General features: G+C 35.8%; 1 protein-coding gene across 1 annotated transcript; it reads right to left on the bottom strand.

The window, feature by feature from the left end:
• Positions 1-3491: 3491 nt before the first annotated feature.
• Positions 3492-10931, bottom strand: LOC148864092 (caffeic acid 3-O-methyltransferase-like). The gene is made up of 4 exons (XM_088981626.1): positions 9998-10931; positions 9115-9425; positions 5718-5782; positions 3492-4057 (listed from the first exon to the last, which is right to left on the bottom strand). Exons 1-4 carry the CDS (start codon positions 10540-10542, stop codon positions 3761-3763), a joined length of 1218 nt encoding a protein of 405 aa, XP_088837752.1. The 5' UTR covers positions 10543-10931; the 3' UTR covers positions 3492-3760.
• Positions 10932-17652: the final 6721 nt, after the last annotated feature.

Genomic DNA, 17652 nt, shown 5'->3' with positions numbered 1-17652 from the left:
GTTAGATCTGGACCCAAAGCAATGACTACTTATTTTTTCCGAGTTCTCACGGTCAATTAATAGGTTCATAAAATCCATGAATCAAAACCAATTGGTCAAGTGGTTGATCGATTTGGTTTTTAATCAGTTGGGTTCTTTCATTTCTTAGTTATATATATTATATGTATATTTTACATATACCACCATTTTCTAAGAAACACCAAACCAAAATCAAACCAATTGGTTTGATTACCAAAACTTTTTGTTTGGTTCAGTTTTTTGGTTTTTGTTGAACACCTCAACTAGTATGCATAAAATATAAAAACCTCCCTTGTTTTTTTAATGATCTTCCCCATGTTTTTGACCCTCACAAAAAACTCCCCTAACCTTTTTTAAAAAAAATGTATAAATACCTCCCCTCCTTTAAGTGTGGCATAACATTTTAATCTTTTAAAATACCAGATTTACCCTTAACCAACTCTTCGGAGGGGGATGCATCTCTCTCTGACTCATTGGGTTTGTGTTGAACAAATGGTTTCAAATTTAGGAGATAAATGGAAATTAAAAGGGACAAAAGGAAGTACAATAAGGAAAGTCAAAAAAAGAATTAGTGTTGCTCACAATAGTTGTTAAGGGAATTCCAATGAAAAATGTGGAGAGATGGTGCAAGATCATGAAATTGGCTGATGAGTTCTTATCAACATCACGTCATAGCAGGAGAATTGTTTTGTATTGTGGAAAAAAAAGGGTGAATTGAATCACAACACACCCTCCATAGGCATTATGCGATATCATTATCTATAATACAAATAATTAATAAAAATAGTGAAAGAATTTATAAAAATTAATTATAATTACAATAAAATTATGAGTATTACTTTTTAAATATAATTAGCAAAAATTAAAAGTAATAGGAATTATATAAAATTATATAGTTTTAATAAAACAATACAGCATTAAGATAAAAAATATTAATTAGATAGATAAAAGATGAAATTTTAATAAAAAGTATTGGATGAAATAATAGATGATAGGGTAAAATGAGAAGCATAAAATCATCTTTAAAAAAATCACCGCCACGGGAGGGAACAACCCATGGTTTTTTTTGGTGTGGATGAGAAAATGCAATATAGAATGTGGATCAGTCCATGCTACAGCCTAACTGAATGCCACTTATTTCGTGGAATGGACCAAACTGTGGTCTACGTCACAAGATAATCACATTTCCAAACACTGCCTAAGTTGTGCTGTCGGTCAATGTTGCAATCAAACTTATCCACGGGTTAAGGCTCGGGGTGAACTTTTGCCAAAATTTGAATGGACCCAACCAGAACCATTGTAAAATGTTTATGGGCCAAATGCAAAGCCCGGCCCTTGAATAGGTCTAGTTGCAATGTTGTGATTATGCAATGTTCCAACATGATCTAACACTATACATCTCAAACATGGTGCGTCCTAATTTTATCATTATGCATTGTTTGCTGATTGAAAGTGCATACCTGATACATTTGATACAATTTATGGCATCGTCGTTTAACTGGGATAGGATTTGCTACCCACCAGGTGTTTCCACATCCTTACCCACGGGACATTACAGCTGCGTATTGGGAATATCTCCCTTGTCATTCATGGGAAAATGTTCCCAATACAAGGCGGTGGTGTTCTGTGAGTCGGGATGTGGGAACAGTTTGTGAGTAGCAGATCTGGAGTGGTATTTCTGAATCTTTTCCAATAATAATTTGAAGTTTTGTTGAGATATTTCAAGGAAAAAATGAAGGAAAAAAGGGCTTTACACCACTGCAGATATTTCTGTGAAGATTGGTATCAAGTGGGTAAAGTGTCATGATTTTGATGTATGCTTTGAATGTTTCTCTGCTGGGGCTGAATTTAATACAGGGCTGCGGTTGGTCACATGACCGATAAAACTCTTTCCCTCTCTTAAATACCTCACTGGTTTCTGTGTTTTTAGCATGATCTTACATGGTTTGTTAAGTAGCTATCCATCATTTTTTTTTTTTTGTTGGCATTTGGCAAACTGGTAAAGAATATGGAAGTTGGGCTGTCTTTTATGATTTTGTCACATTTCCCCCTCAAACATGACCTCTATTTTACTTGCTTATTCTACTCCTCTTTGGGATGATCCTGGCCTATGAGTTATTTTTTGCTCAATAGCAAGACTGATTGGTAGAAGCTGCTAGGAATTGGATTTACAACATCAATGGGTTTTTTTTTTTCACTTAGTTTTATGGATTCTGTGTTTGGTTTGAAGGAAAAAGGTAGGGAATTGTATAGGTTTCCCTACCTTTTCCTTCAAACCAAACACAACATTAGGAAAGTGGGCCTCAAAATAGCCATTGTTTTCTGTTCTGCTTTCTATATTTTTATGAACTCTGCATCTGAAAGTAACAAGGAAATGGTGTGAGAAGCATACAAAGAAAGTATCATAACGTCTGAAATAGGGCAGCTCAGTGCACAAGGCTCCCAACAACGTGGGGTCTGGGGAGGGAGAGATGTATGCAGCCTTACCCCTGCACATACAGAGAGGTTGTTTCCAAACCATAATATCTGAAATGCAAGTCAAAATAGATAGAAGCTAGGAGCGAGGGTTACCCTGCTACACAGCCATAGGGTTCAGCTAATCCAAATTACACTAAAACAAGGTAAAAAACAACCATGAGTCTTGCTATTTTTTTTTTTAATTTCCTTAGTAGAGCAAGATTTTAGATATTAACTGCACAACAGTTGGGTTGCTCCATTGGATCCTGAGTGACCAGGGTTCAAATATTGGAAACAACCTCTCTATGTTTGTGTACATCTGTCCCTCCATAGACCCCGCATTGGTGGGAGCCTTGTGCACTAGGCTGCCAATTTCTTTCAATTTTGCTCATTTATTCTCTTTGTATTGATTGAAACCAAATGGTTCATCATCAGCTCTAAGTATACTTCTAGGATGCTTCTAAACTTTGATCCAGTATATTTGTGACCTTCATCAAGAATGCAAGAGAATCATCTTTCTTTGCTGTGGTGGCTGCTCAACCTGTTTCCAAGATGGCTGCAACATTATAACATTTTCTAACTATTTTTAGTTGGGCAATCCCTTGATACTGATTAGCTAGGCTAGGCTGATCACAAAGGTTTGGTCATGCAACAAGGGTATTGTGAGCATCAAGAAAATGCATACTTGGCCGGGTTGATTCAGAATCGCCACCCATCAATCGAGGAAAGGGAGGAGATGAGTCCTTTTGTTTTAGAATCATTTTTTCTTTTGATAGTGATTTCATGCACAAGGCATTGCACTAGTACATTTAGGCAGGGCTTCAAGGGGTTAGGCACCTCTCCCCAAGTTCCAGTATGTGAGGTATAACTCCTTGGTGTATTCAACAAATGAACATATAAAAGAACATATTTGAATCACGTGTGATGATTAATTGGCCTATCCTAACCATTTGCAATACATTCAAATGAAGAGACACCAAATGAAGTATAAGAGGGAAAGCACATATAAACAAATCTGTCTCAAAAAGTGGCAAAGTGATATACTTGATATTTATATCAATGTTTTCAACTTGTGGTCAAATTGGATGGTTGGACTGAATGATTTGTCACCCAGACATGTTTCAATCCAAATCATTTTGTTGCAAAAAAGCTTTACTTGCTATTATACCCATTTAATATCATGGAAATTGCATATACAAAGATAAACTTTGGATTTTTCAAAAACTCTAACAGATATGTATCTGCCTTTCCACATTTAAGTGACACTAAGAACACCAAAGCTCATCTATTTGTAGAATTCCATGACTGAGAAGTTATAAGCACAACAACCCATTCTGATGCCTGCAAATCCAGCTTCTCTTGCTAATACACTAAATTCTTCCATGGTCCTCTCCTTCCCCTCAGGATTCATGTTCATCATAAATAGATCAAATTGGTAGATGCTTTGAGCAGCAACACTTGTCTCAGGTGCTACTGGAATAATCAAATCCACAACAATTACTTTTCCCCGATCAAGCAATGCTTTGTGGCAGTTTTTCAATAACTTCACACAGTTCTCATCACTCAAACTGTGAAGTATCCACTACAGGTTCCATGAAATCCATGTTGAGTTAGATTCTCAAAAGATATCGATGAAATAACAAAATAATTAACTCTATATAGCAAAGCAAAGCCTTCTTTTCTAGACTCTCAAGAAATGGGCTTTTGGCAAACCAACCTCCTACTGTTATATATTTATTTTTGGTATTTCAATATTTGGGTAAGTCAGTACAGGTTAGTTGGCCATATCAAGAGAGTCTGCAGTTTTGTGGGGTTCATCCTACTTGTCTGTTTTGGGGGTGATGGCTGTGATGCCAACTTACTATCTCAATTATGGGGTCTTTGAGAATACTGGCCTATAATTTTCCCAAGGTAGAGGAATTCTACTATCTTCCTTAAGCTGTTTTTTGTTGGTGAAATGTGAAAATATTAAGTAAGAAAAGGGGGTCACCACTCAATCTGTAAAAAAAAAAAAAGTAATTAACAAAAGGGGGTCACCACTCAAATTTTATTTTGTAAGAAAAGCTCTTTCAGTGATGATACAAAAGTTTATATATATATATATATATATATATATATATATATATATATAAAACTTCTGTGCATCTTAAGAAATGGGTCATATACTTAAGCATGACATATTTAAAGGGCACACCTACTTCAAATTGTGGGCTAAGAGTAAACAAGTGCAGAAACAAAAGACAGTAAACCTAAATAACCATTGAAGGTCTATTCTAAAAGGTTTTTTTTATTTATTTATTTAACCATTTGGTATCTGTGCCTCTCATATCAGGTAGAGTTATCTTTTGGTGTGGACCATCTCTAGCTTGGAATTGGGGCTTAGCTTAGAGAGGGGGAAAGGTGGCAAGATTTTTCTAACCTCATTCTTTCCTATTTGTTTCCATTGTTTTAATGCTGCTTCATCCAGAAGCTCCAAATTTAACTCCACTCTCTTCCCCCACTTTTGATGTTTTTGAATTTTTGTCTTCCCAATCTGAAAGCTTTTTTAGAATATTGTTCTTGAACATTGACCCTTGGTTGCTTCTCTTGCTCTCTACTTGTGTGTATTGAAATTGGTGGATAAGGGTACTCATGAGCTAAAAAGAATTTTAAGTAGGTTTTCATGGTTGCCATGGCGCCAAACTAACTCTCAAGATGTAGTTCAAATTAAATATCAGCTCTTAGATTGGAACCATCAGTCAAACTGATGGTTGGCCTGCCTAGCCTAATCTTCTTTAATATTTGGTCAACATATTCTCATTCTAGGGTTTTAATATTTGTTTTATAGTTCTACAAAGTATTGGAATATGCTCTAAGTCAATCAATCAAGCAAAGGCCCAAGTTAAATCATAATTGGTCAAGGTAAGTCTAAGAGAATTTTAAAAAACTGAAGTGGAGCAATAATAATGATGGGAAAATTGATGCAGTCAATCTATAAGGGGGTGTTTGGTAGAGTGGCATTGTGTTGCCGTTGAATTTTGGATTGATCAATAAAAAATTGTGAAAAATATGTGTTGCCACATCATATATGACATATGAGTGTCATTTCTACTAGAAAAATTATGATTGTAAGCAACATCACATTTGATGGTTTAGGTAGAAATGACAATTTGTGTGTTCATCAACTCAAAACATTTTTTAACCGTTTCAAAAAAAAAAAAAAAACACTTTCTCACACAAATTTGATAGGCTCAGAAACACACCTTCATGAATATGGCTTCTCCTTTGGGAATATATTCAAACATGTCTCCTGCAACATGCTTCACACCTGTATGAAAATTTCCAGTTTTTTCTCAAAGATATGATTCAAGGAAAAACAGTAGATTATAAATAAAATCAAGCCGAATGGCTTCTATCCTTCATGTTGGTGTGCTAAATTCTTTCTTTTAGGCTAAGTTTGCTTTACTGAATAATGGGGAAAAGTATAAATGAAAGTGAGGGACATTTAAGTATATGTTTGGCATGGATGCTGCATATAGCTGCTGATGTGTGGGTTGGAAGCAATATTTTCTGAGAAAAAAGTTTTTTTTTTGTTTGGAAATATTGCTGCCAGGTAGGACGTTTCTTAGAGCAACAACAACGTTTTCTGTTTGGTACCAATGCACTAGGAAGCGTTTTCAGCGCTGGTACCTAATATCCAATGCCACGTCATGTCACTGTCATTGCCACCTAATGTCCCTGTTGGGAGCAACGAGCTGCAGCTCCAGGAAACGCCAAATTCGGCATTGCTCCAAACCACGCCTTCTCAATTTCCAAGACGTGGCTTGGAGCACCATTTTTTTATGGAAAAACAGTTCTAAACAAACAGGCATTTCCTAGAGAACCGTTTTTCTAACGTGGCACTGATGTGTCACCGTTTTCTGGAGCAACGACAGCGATGCCAAACAGACGCTAAGAACCGATAGCAAGGTTTCTCTATGTTTGTACAAATCTGTGTCTGTGGAATAGGCAGTGGAACAAAAATTGGATTTAATTTTCAATTTTCCCAGTTCAACTAATATAAATGATGAACCTAGTTCAAATCATTGTATAACTTCTATTTGCATTCCATCCTTTTGTAATTTGACATTTCTTTGAAGAGCAAAGCTCTCATTGAACCACTAAGGTTTTTAAAACCGGACCGGACAGGTAATCGTTATGGGTCCAGTTCCTAGGTTGAATTGTCTAACCATCTGATCCGAATGAACGGTCCATTTCACTTCATTCAATTCCCTCTATTTAAATCTTACATTTTATGATAAATGAACAGAAAAATATCAAAAAGATAAAATATTATAAAAAGAAGAATCTAACCAAGTAGGTAGACCTGTCAATGATACTTGAAACTTGACAACTGGATCCGGTTATCACATATTTAGATGAAATGCTTATGTAATCAAATTTGGATTTTGCAATATGCATCCAATTAGTAATAACAAGCTAAAAGCATATAAAAACAAAAAAATAAAAATATGTATTTATAAAATTTTTTGGATATATTGTTACTATCATTATAATCATTTAGAATTACCACGTGCAAAGTGTATAAAACTACCCTCCATTTCTTTGTTTGAGAAAGGGTATAAAAGCCATTTTATTACAGTTTTAATGCCAACTTTGATGGCTACTAAAATGCCCATAATTGTGTATTTAGTCCATCTCTAATACTAAGTTTGAAAATGTAACTTCAATTATTACTGCCCATCCCATTTAATCCCCTCTCATTACATCTTATACTTAAATTATTAACTCTCATTTTCTCTTATTAAATTAAATATGAACAATATAAACCCATATATTTTAAAATTGTCTAAGAAAATAATTTTTAATCCAAGTGGTGGCTAAGCAATTCAACCATACAAATCAAACTAATCAATCTACAAAGTCATAGTTAGGTAAAAAAAAAATTAAAATAGAAACTTATGAAAAATATAGAAAAAATTAGATACCTTTATTATATTTTATTAACTAAATTAAAAAAAAGAAGTGTAATAAACAAGAATTACTTTTGTTGGTAATGAAAATGAAATACATAAATTATAACTAACCAAAAATGAAACTATTTTACTATTTGGCAAAGATCAATAGTTAAAATTTTGGGTCAAACATGTTAACCTTTAATGCCATAAATAAATAATAAAAGTTAATAAAATATAAAAATATAAAAATAATATATATATAAATTTTACAAAAAAACATTTAGGCATATGTATAATATCATATATTTATCATATTAAATAAAAAGTAAGTATGACATATTAGAATTATTTTTATACACAAAAATATAAAAAAGTTATAGAAAAAAATAAACACATCTATAATTCTATATTTAAACCATTATTAAAAATATGAATAATATTGTGGAACTTTCTTTTGACTAAACAAAAAAAAAATTAAATATATTTATGATATTTTTATTAATCAAATTAAAAAAATAAGTATAATAAACAAGATTTATTTTTATTGGTAATGAAAATAAAATACATAAATTAGAACTAGCTAAAAATGAAATTATTTTACTATTTAGAAAAATCAATAGTTCAAATTTTGGGTCAAACTTGTTAACCTTTATATATAGAATTACACTTATTTTTTTAAAAGTGTAATAAAAGTTAATAAAATATAAAAATACAAAAATAATATATATAAATTTTGCAAAAAGAAAAAAACATTTAGGCACATGTATAATATCATATTAAACAAAAAGTAAGTGTGACATATTAGAATTATTTTTACACACAAAAATACAAAAAAGTTATAGAATTAAACACATTTATATTTCTATATTTACATCATTATTAAAAATATGAATAAGATTGTGGAACTTTATTTTGACTAAAATACTCATTTTTTAATTTTTTCCTATTTAATTATGAGGTTTAAATTATAAATTGAACTACTACTTTTCACCCCTTTCAATTCTCTCAATTTAAATCTTATATTTTGTTGATAAATGAACAAAAAAAGATACACAAAAAATATTAAATATTACAGAAAAAATTATAGCCAAATAAGCAAGTATGCCTAGCAATGATATTTGAAACTTAACAACTCAATCCAATTATCACGTATTTGGATGATGTGCTTATATAAATTAGACTTGGATTTTCAATCTGCATCCAATTAATAATGAAAAATATAAGGTTTATAACAAAATAAATACATTATCACTATCATTATCATCATCTACAATTATCACGTGTACATTGATTAGTAAATATAAGTGGTTGATAAACAAAGTTGAAAGATATCATATAATACTTATAATAAAAAGTACTTATGACCCTTTTTGTTCTTCAGGGTATAAATTGGCCTTTTCGCAAACTTCAAGAGTTGCTAAAGCCCAAAAAGGTCCTAATAATAATCGGGACAAAATATAGTAACCAGAACGACATGATTAGTTTGAGTTCATGACATCCGTTGGGTCAGATCCGACCCATTGACATTCCTATGCGACCATGGTCGCAAGAAATATGATCTCGATTCTTGTAAACACCATTGCACGACAAACCCGAGACCCAATAATCTTTGAACACACCATTATTTTAATGTGGTATTTTGAACATGCTAATGGAGATTATGAAAAAAAAAATATTGATAAAGAAAAAATAAAAATCATACCAGGATAGGAGGGGGCATTTTTTATGACATGGGGCAGATCAAAGTTGACGCCATTGACGGAAGGATATTTGGATATAATCATGCTAAGAATAGCTCCAGATCCACCACCCACAGCCACTAACTCATTCAGGCCCTCAAACCCCTTGTATGTATCCAGAACCTTCTTCATAAATAAGGTGTTGTAATCGGACATGGAGCTTCTAAAAACTTGGCTCAGTTTCGGGTTCTTCCCTACATACTCGATTGCACTCACTCCATGGGCTTTGTTAAAAGGAATACCTCCTTCAAGCACTGCCTCTTTCAACTGGTACCTGCAATGCAATTTAATATTAATTAAGGAAAATTCTAAAATGGGCAAAAATAAATAATATTAGAACATTTAGTTACAGAAATCTTGTTATACCTCTCGTTCTTTTCTTTTTAGAATGAAAAATCACTTCATGGTATAAAAATTGAGATAATCAACAGAAAGGAAAATAATCATGCCTCATTTAGCTCATTTTCATTCTTTAAAGAAACCTTATGCAGTGGTCATAAATCACCAGCCTAGGTCTACAAAAACCACCACCATAAATGTTTCTTGACAACCATCTACGGGTAAACATCTATTTGGATGGTTTTGGAGACCTAGGTCTTGGTTTATGGTTAGCACAGCTTTATATATATATATATATATATATATATATATATATATATAAAGAAAATGATGAGCTTTGAAAAGAACTCATTTTTTAGAAAAAAAGGGTTTGACTCGTAATAATATATTTTCATTCTAGTCATTTTTATTCTTCCTTTTTCCATTTTAGAATTTGAACTCATGTAAAACCAAACATGACCTAACTACTAAGTAGCTCCTTCAGATTTTGATACTTTTGTTAATTACCAGCTCTCGATCAAGGCCTTGTCCTGGATCAAATGCAGCAAGGGAGCCAAGGAAACCCCGTCTTGGTTCTGTACGAAGTGTCTACAGGCAGGGGCCAGACCATAGAGCCTCTGCACTCGGCCGTCGCCATGTGTTTGATGAAGAGAGCAAGTGAGCACAGAGTGGCTGGCGAGAAGACGCAGTATTCGGTCGAGCAAAACCGGGGCCTCTGGGTTCTGGGTAGAGAGGTGAGCTGCGATCTCTAGAGGGGAGAGGTGCGCACCGGGACCTGCTCTGGCTATTATCTCCAGAACGTTGAGCTCCATGGCTGCTTTCAAGACCATGGGGAGAACTGAAGCGCTCGCCAACTGCATGGCAAACAGACAATGATTCTCATCTTCTTCGGAGGATGTGAGTTGGGTTGTGATCGAATTCATATTGGGTTTCTGTGTCGATCGAAGTACTGTCGAGAAAGAGAAAAATCTAGGAAAAGCCTGGGGTTGGGTGGTTGAGGATATACTCAGAAATGAATAAATGTCTGTTGTTGTTGCAACTGCAGATTGCATAGGCAATATGGTTAGCAAAATCAAATGAGTACTCAGATCCAACACGGCTGTCCACCGGCGGCTTAAAGTTTCAAGGAATGCAACTTTCAAAGGTTTCAACCTGTGGACAAATTGGCGCTTCCACCAATAACCACCTCACCAGTCAACGTTACTGCCAAGAACACGACGTTGGAAGTCTAGGCATCTCCCGAAAAAAGGTTTATATATTTTTATTTATACTAAATTTCCGAAAAAAGGGTTTATATATTAGGAATCTCGATCTCCTGCCCACGCCTACCCACAAGACACCACCTCCATTGAATTGGGAGCATGCATCTCCCCTTGCATATACAATCCAGAGGATGAGATGCTCTCCATGTGTAGCGGTGATAAACGTGGGCAGGAGATCCGGGCTCATATATTATTACCTTCAAACTTTAAAGTGCAACAGTTGGGTACCGGAACTTTTAAAGCGTCACAATCCAATATTTGCCTTAACTTACTATCCATTAAGTGGCATTAAGTGCAACAGTTAACAACTAGTTAACGGTAGGTATGAGATTGTCATGTTTCGAAGGTTTGGGTACTGAATTATCACATTTTAAAATTCGAGGACCAAAGTGGCACTAGGCCAAAGGTACAAGGTACTAATTGGGAATTATGAATGAGGGTATGGAACTTTTCTTGACAAAAATGTCCACAATTGTTATTTTATCTATATCTAATTATGATGGTTGAAAATGTAATTTCAATTAATGCTATTTACCTCATTTAATCCCCTCTCATTAACTCTTATGTTTAAATTATTAACTCCCATTATCTCTTATCAAATTCTATATTTAAGATGTTTTTTCACTAATAAATGATATTAATTAGATCTATGTTCGAAACTTTTAACAATATAAACCCATATATTTTAAAACTTACTTAAAAAAAACAAAACCATTCTTTACCTAAGTGATGACTAAGCAATTCAACCATTAAAGTCAAATTAGTCAACCCATGAAGTCATTGTTAGATAATAAATTTTTTAAATAGAAACGAATATAAACATTTACAAAAATGTAAAAAAAAAAATAGATACATTTACGATATTTTTATTAATCAAATTAAAAAATAAGTGTAATAAACAAGAATTATTTTTGTTGATAATGAAAATGAAATACATAATCTAAAACTAACCAAAAATGAACTTATTTTCATGTTTAGCGGAGATCATAGTTCAACTTTTGGGTCAAATCTATCAACCTTTAATGTCATAATGTCATAATAAAAAATAATAAAACATAAAAAACACAAAAATAAAAAACTACATAAATTTTATAAAAAAAATTAGGCACATGTATAATATCATATATCTATCATATTAAACAAAAAATAAGTGTATATATTAGTATTATTTTTACACACATAGAAATAGAAAAAAATTGAACATATCTATAATTCCATATTTACACTACTATTAAAAATATGAATATGATTATTGAACTTTCTTTTGACTAAAATACCCATCTTTTGAATTTAATCCCTATTTAATTGTGAGGTTAAAATGTAGTTTTAACTACAATTTTCACCTCATTTAATTCCCTCTCTTTAAATCTGACATTTTTTTGATAAATGAACAAAAAAAAATAAAAAAACTAAGAAGATAAAACATTACAAAAAGAAGAAACTAACCAAGTAGGTAGGTTGTCAATGATACCCAAAACTTTGCAACTCAATATGAGGTGCTTACATAATCAAATTCGGATTTTGCAATCTGCATCTGATTAATAGTGAAAAATAAAAATAAAAAATAAAAAATATATGAATTTTATAAACAAATTTGGATACATCATCATCATCATCATCATCATCATTATTATTATTATTATTATTATTATTATTATTATTATTATTATTATTATTATTATTATCTAGAATTCCCATGTGAAAAGCACGTGCATACTTTCTAGTATGTGTGTGTGTGTTGAATAATATTGGAGAAGAGAAAGGAAGTGCAATGGGAAGCCAATAATTAATTCGGCCTTCAATAAATTATTCTAGGGCTACATTATTGAGCCCAAATGCATAGTAGTATAAGTATATTCAATGAGCACTTAATAAATATTTTGACATCTAAATCAAAAGTTCTTAATCTTTTTCATGGGTAGGCTGGGGCACTTTAATGGAATTGGGATCTGCTCCTCACAGCCACACCCCACTCTATATTGGGAACATCCCCCCATGAATGATAAATAAAAATATGGAAGATGTTGTCGATGTACGACCAAGATAGGCTGTGAAGTCAATGTGAGGCACACTCCGTCAGAGCAAATATGGATTCACTTTATTGGTGTCAAAATAAATAAATGCTTACTCAGTGTATTCATCATGTGTGTCTATTTGATGATCTGAACTGTCCATATTGCTTCTTTATTCTGAGCAGGTGGGAAAGCGGGAAGCCTAAGCAATAGGAAGGGTGAATTAGTTGAGTTTACATCGGTGCCCCCACAAATTCCTCACATGCACATCTCAGTGTGTATTGGGAATATCTCCTAATGACAAGTGAGGCACACCTTGTTGGGTGCAGATGCAATCTCGAATCCATTGGGACTAGGAACTCGACTATTATGAAGCCAAAAAAGAAGCCAAGGAAGAACAAAGAAGTGTTACGGTCTGACACAAGATTAGCCTTACCTACGCTAGGCAAGCTTACATTGAGTGGCAATACTATAAATATGTCGGTATGATTTTTCGAAAAAGTGATTTTCTTACTAGTAGACCTCTAAAAGCTTAACGTACTCTTTGAGGAGGGGTGGTTGACCTCCTTGGGTGCCTAACCTTGGCACTCCTAGACCAATATCTCTTGCAGGGTGGCCCTAGTTAATAGCTAGCATGGCTATTAGGGTTCCTCATGGGCACAATGCTTATGGGGACAATGCATGGACCGACACTATGCCACGCACATGAAGGGGAGGTTTTCTATGTGGGCCTGGCCTAAGTATGTCCCTACACATCAGCAGCCCCATGTCTAAGCTAATCGAACTACCTCGTTGCCCACAACGCATGGGTGTGCTCAGGCCCAAGTGGTTTCCTTACACATCATCAACACAACACGCACCTCTCATCATGGCAATCCCCCTTTGGCACATAAGAGGTGTCTCTCGCGGACCGACAATGAGCCACAAGATCATGATCCAGTGCCACTGACCTTGGTGGAGCCATTATTTAGCCGACACATGTCCCTTAAGCACACCTCAGGCTTGTCTTGCTGCCCATGGCCCAGATGCCGCACGAATTTCTTCCATTGCAAATCTACCCCTGTGACAGTTGGTATCAAAGTCGAACATCCAACTACTATTGTAGTTGGCATTAGAGCAACAAGTTGCCAGATTGGAGTGATCATCTCGACAAGCAGCCACATTGTGGGATGCTGTCCCTCAACACGCCCACTTAAAAGGGTTGAGCAAGCAACAAGCATTAGGCCTGGCAAGAGGCTAATCATTGTGTCCCCATTCCAGTGACCCTAAAGCAGTGCTCATGTGGGGGCAGACGCATGGGCCATATCTTGGAAGGCATATTGTGGTGGTTTGAGTGGGGGAGTGCCATGATTCCTCATGGACATCGGTTGCTGTTTATTTTGGTGAGGTGTGGGTGGTGCGCCTATATATTGGTTTCGTAACGAATGAACCATTGTTTCGTAGCTTGTCAAAGGCACTACTAAGGCAGAGACAACAGTCTGAAATTGGTTGGTGCTGACGATTGGGCAAGGAATATCACTAAAGTGGTGGCATTAGCACAACAAGGGCCCTTGGTTGAAACCACGATATTGAAATGATAGGAATGTGGGTAAACTTGCTGTTGAAGCATGGTGGCACTACACTGGCAATGCATCGGAGGACATGCTTAACACACAACACGTGGAGAATTCGTAGCAACAACACATCACAAAGGCGAGTTCATGTTCGGCAACATCATAGGTAAAGTTGCCACCACTTGTGCATATTACAGTCGGATCCTTGAGGCAAAACACATTGGGGTCCCCTTGGGGCAAAGAGGTAGCCCAAACTGGCGAGGTGAAGTGTAGTTTCGAGGGCCAACAACGAGGTGAAGTCCATAGGTCAGCATGGTGAAAGGGTTCCAGGGACACTATGCCAACAATAGGTGCACCTATCACATTGTGTTCGGTAGAACCACCGAAAAGCTACCAAGAAGATGGCCGAACCTTAAGGTAAAGAGAACACAGGACGAACCTCCACGAAGCATTTCACATACATCATCTTCAAGGGCCATACACACACACACACACACGCATTGATGGCATAGACATTGCACGGTTTGAGTAACCCCAACACAATGAGTGAAGTGTAGGCAGGTTGACATGGTGAAATAGTTCCATCCCCTTACATGGACACCAAGACCCGGGTTAACCAGGTGGCCCTAAAGTAGAGCACACTTGGATGGTGTGAGGCACACACACCCATTCACAAAGGAGCCATTGTCAAGGATGACAAAAGATTGAGTGGGGAAACCTACCACAGTCTGACACAGTCTTAACCTTGTTTACGTTTGGCAGGTTACATTGAGTGGAAATACGATAAATATGCCAATATGATTTTTTGGAAAAGTGATTTTTCTTACTAGTAGACCTCTAAAAACTTAACGTACTCTTTGAGGAGGGGTGGTTGACCTCCTTGGGTGCCTAACCTTAGCACTCCTAAATCAACATCCTTTGCGGGGCAGCCCTAGTTAATGGCTAGCATGGCTACTAAGGTTCCTCATGGGCACACACACGCTCATGGGGACAGGGCATGGACTGGCACTTGCGCCACTCACATGAAGGGGAGGCTTTCCATGCGGGTCTGTCCCAAGCATGTCCCTACACTTTGCCATTCCCATGTCTAAGTTAATCGAGCTACCCTGTTGCCCACAACGCATGGGTGTGTTTAGGCCAAAGCGGTTGCCTTACACATCATCGGCACACAGGAGCCCACATCATCGGCGCAACATGCGCTTCTCACGATCCCCCTTTAGCATGTAAAAGGTGCCTCCCATGGACTGACAAGAACTAGCACAAAACCCGGCAATGAACCATGAGGTCATGATCCAATGCCACTGACCTTGGTGGAGCCATCATCGAACTGACACGTAGTCATTAAATACACCTTAGGCTTGTCCTAACCACCCATGGCCTAGATGCCACATGGGTTTCTTCCACTACAGGTCTACCCCTGTGACAGAAGGGCATAGGGGTGGGGTATCACTGAGGGACCTTCCTCTTCGGTCCCCTGGAGATGGGCTGTAGAGCATGTAAGGTTTGAATACCCTAGGCGGCCAGACAGGCAACATGGAATGGATTACGTAAATTCATTTGTTTACATCTATAGACATTCCATTTGATTCTCCTTTTGATCATTTTAGGCATCTCCCTTTAGGGGCATTTTGGTCATTTCACCAATTTGAGCAAGCATCGACACAAGCACAGTCACAACTGACAAGGATGGTTGGGAATCACTCCAATTTGAGCAATTCAAGCAAATTTGGCCGAAAGACGGTGCAAGTAACCCTCTCCCCAAATCAAATCACAATTTCCATTTTTTTTTTCAAATTTGGGGCAACCACGCAGCTGTTGAATCCATCTGACAATTTGTAGCACAACTGACGGACACTTAAAATCCAATTTTTCTGTTACTTAAGAAAGAAGTCCCTTGCCTTTGGCATTTTCAGTGCTAGTAAGCCTAGACAAAATTAAAGGGTATCTTGCCAACCCACAATTCCTTTCCAGATAAAGCCTCTTCTGCTGTATCTGTTAGTTTTCGACAACCATTTCACCTCATTACCCCAAAACTCCATTCTTTCAAAATGGTCATACTTGGCATGAACAATAAAAAAAACAAAAACAAACTACCATCCAGTAATTCAATTCTGGCAGTTGATAATTTGATCTGTGTCACCTACCAATACAATTGTGAAATCATCCTTCAAAAAAAAAAAATTAAAATTTCATACCCACATTCGGTAACACACTAGACATATAAGTTTCCTAGAGGTAGAAGCAATTCTCCTATCATCTGCCATCAGTGGCGGAGCCAAGAGGACATATTTTTTAAAGAAAACATAAACATTTTTTTTTTTTTGTTGTAGGGGTTGGAAGAGAATTAGAGTATGATCCTTTACATTTTAATTCTTTTATTTTTTATTTATTTATTTATTTTTCGGGGGGGGGGGGGGGGGCGGGGAAGGACCCCCACCAGTATACTTGGCCCCACCCCTGACTGCCATAAGCTTTGACAGAGCTAACAAACCAACACCATGTAGATTAATCAATTTCTTTAAACGTCTGACAATGGGGACATTAGTGGCCTCAAATTCCAAAACATATCATTCAAAAAAGGAATTCAGAGAAGAAACAAGGATCCAAGTGAACGTAGGGTTTTCTGGAGGTTTCCCCGAAGGCTTTCCATCGTTCCCGATTCGAATTTTAGCTTTTACGCCAAATCAAAGCTTGTTAGTGCATTTGATTTGGTTCTCACAGCAAATTAGCCTCATAGCTTATTAGTTTAGAGCTGAGGAATTTAGAAATTCCTCTCCCAGCCCTTTATTTTTGAAAATGGTTTCGATCATGCACATGTTAATTGGAGTAAATAAAAGAAAGAAAGAAAGATAAAAATAAGAGCTAGAACTTCTCTATAGTATACCACTCAAGACTACCCATCTAACCCATTGTTTTTGTCATTTCAAAATCCATATAATAGCACCAAATATAAGTTAAAAATTTACAGATTGTAGACATTTGATAATAGAATAGCTTTCACAGTCAGGACAAAAGGAATGCTTTTCAATGTGAGACAAGAAACAGGTGAGCTCCTCTAAAACCTTACCTGTTGATGTACATAGCCTTCAGAATTCTTCATCAAAATCAGCTTACTTGCCAAAAAAAAGAGAACTATTCAAGAAATGTATGCTATTGTATGAAGATTTTGCCTTGAATTTCACAGACCAAAGTGGTACCATAAATCCCTGTAAATAGATACACTTTCTTTCTTTCTTTCTTCTTCTTCTTCTTTTCTTTTTTTTTCTTTTTTTTTTTTTTTGAGAAAAGGCAAAGTATACTTATATTGCTGAAGTATAAATGGGTGAAACTCCTAA

Source organism: Nelumbo lutea, chromosome 3, assembly GCF_056320005.1.
Source record: "Nelumbo lutea isolate HS-2025 chromosome 3, American lotus-T2T, whole genome shotgun sequence".
Taxonomy (NCBI): Eukaryota; Viridiplantae; Streptophyta; class Magnoliopsida; order Proteales; family Nelumbonaceae; genus Nelumbo; species Nelumbo lutea.
This window is presented reverse-complemented; position numbering and strand designations above follow the sequence as displayed.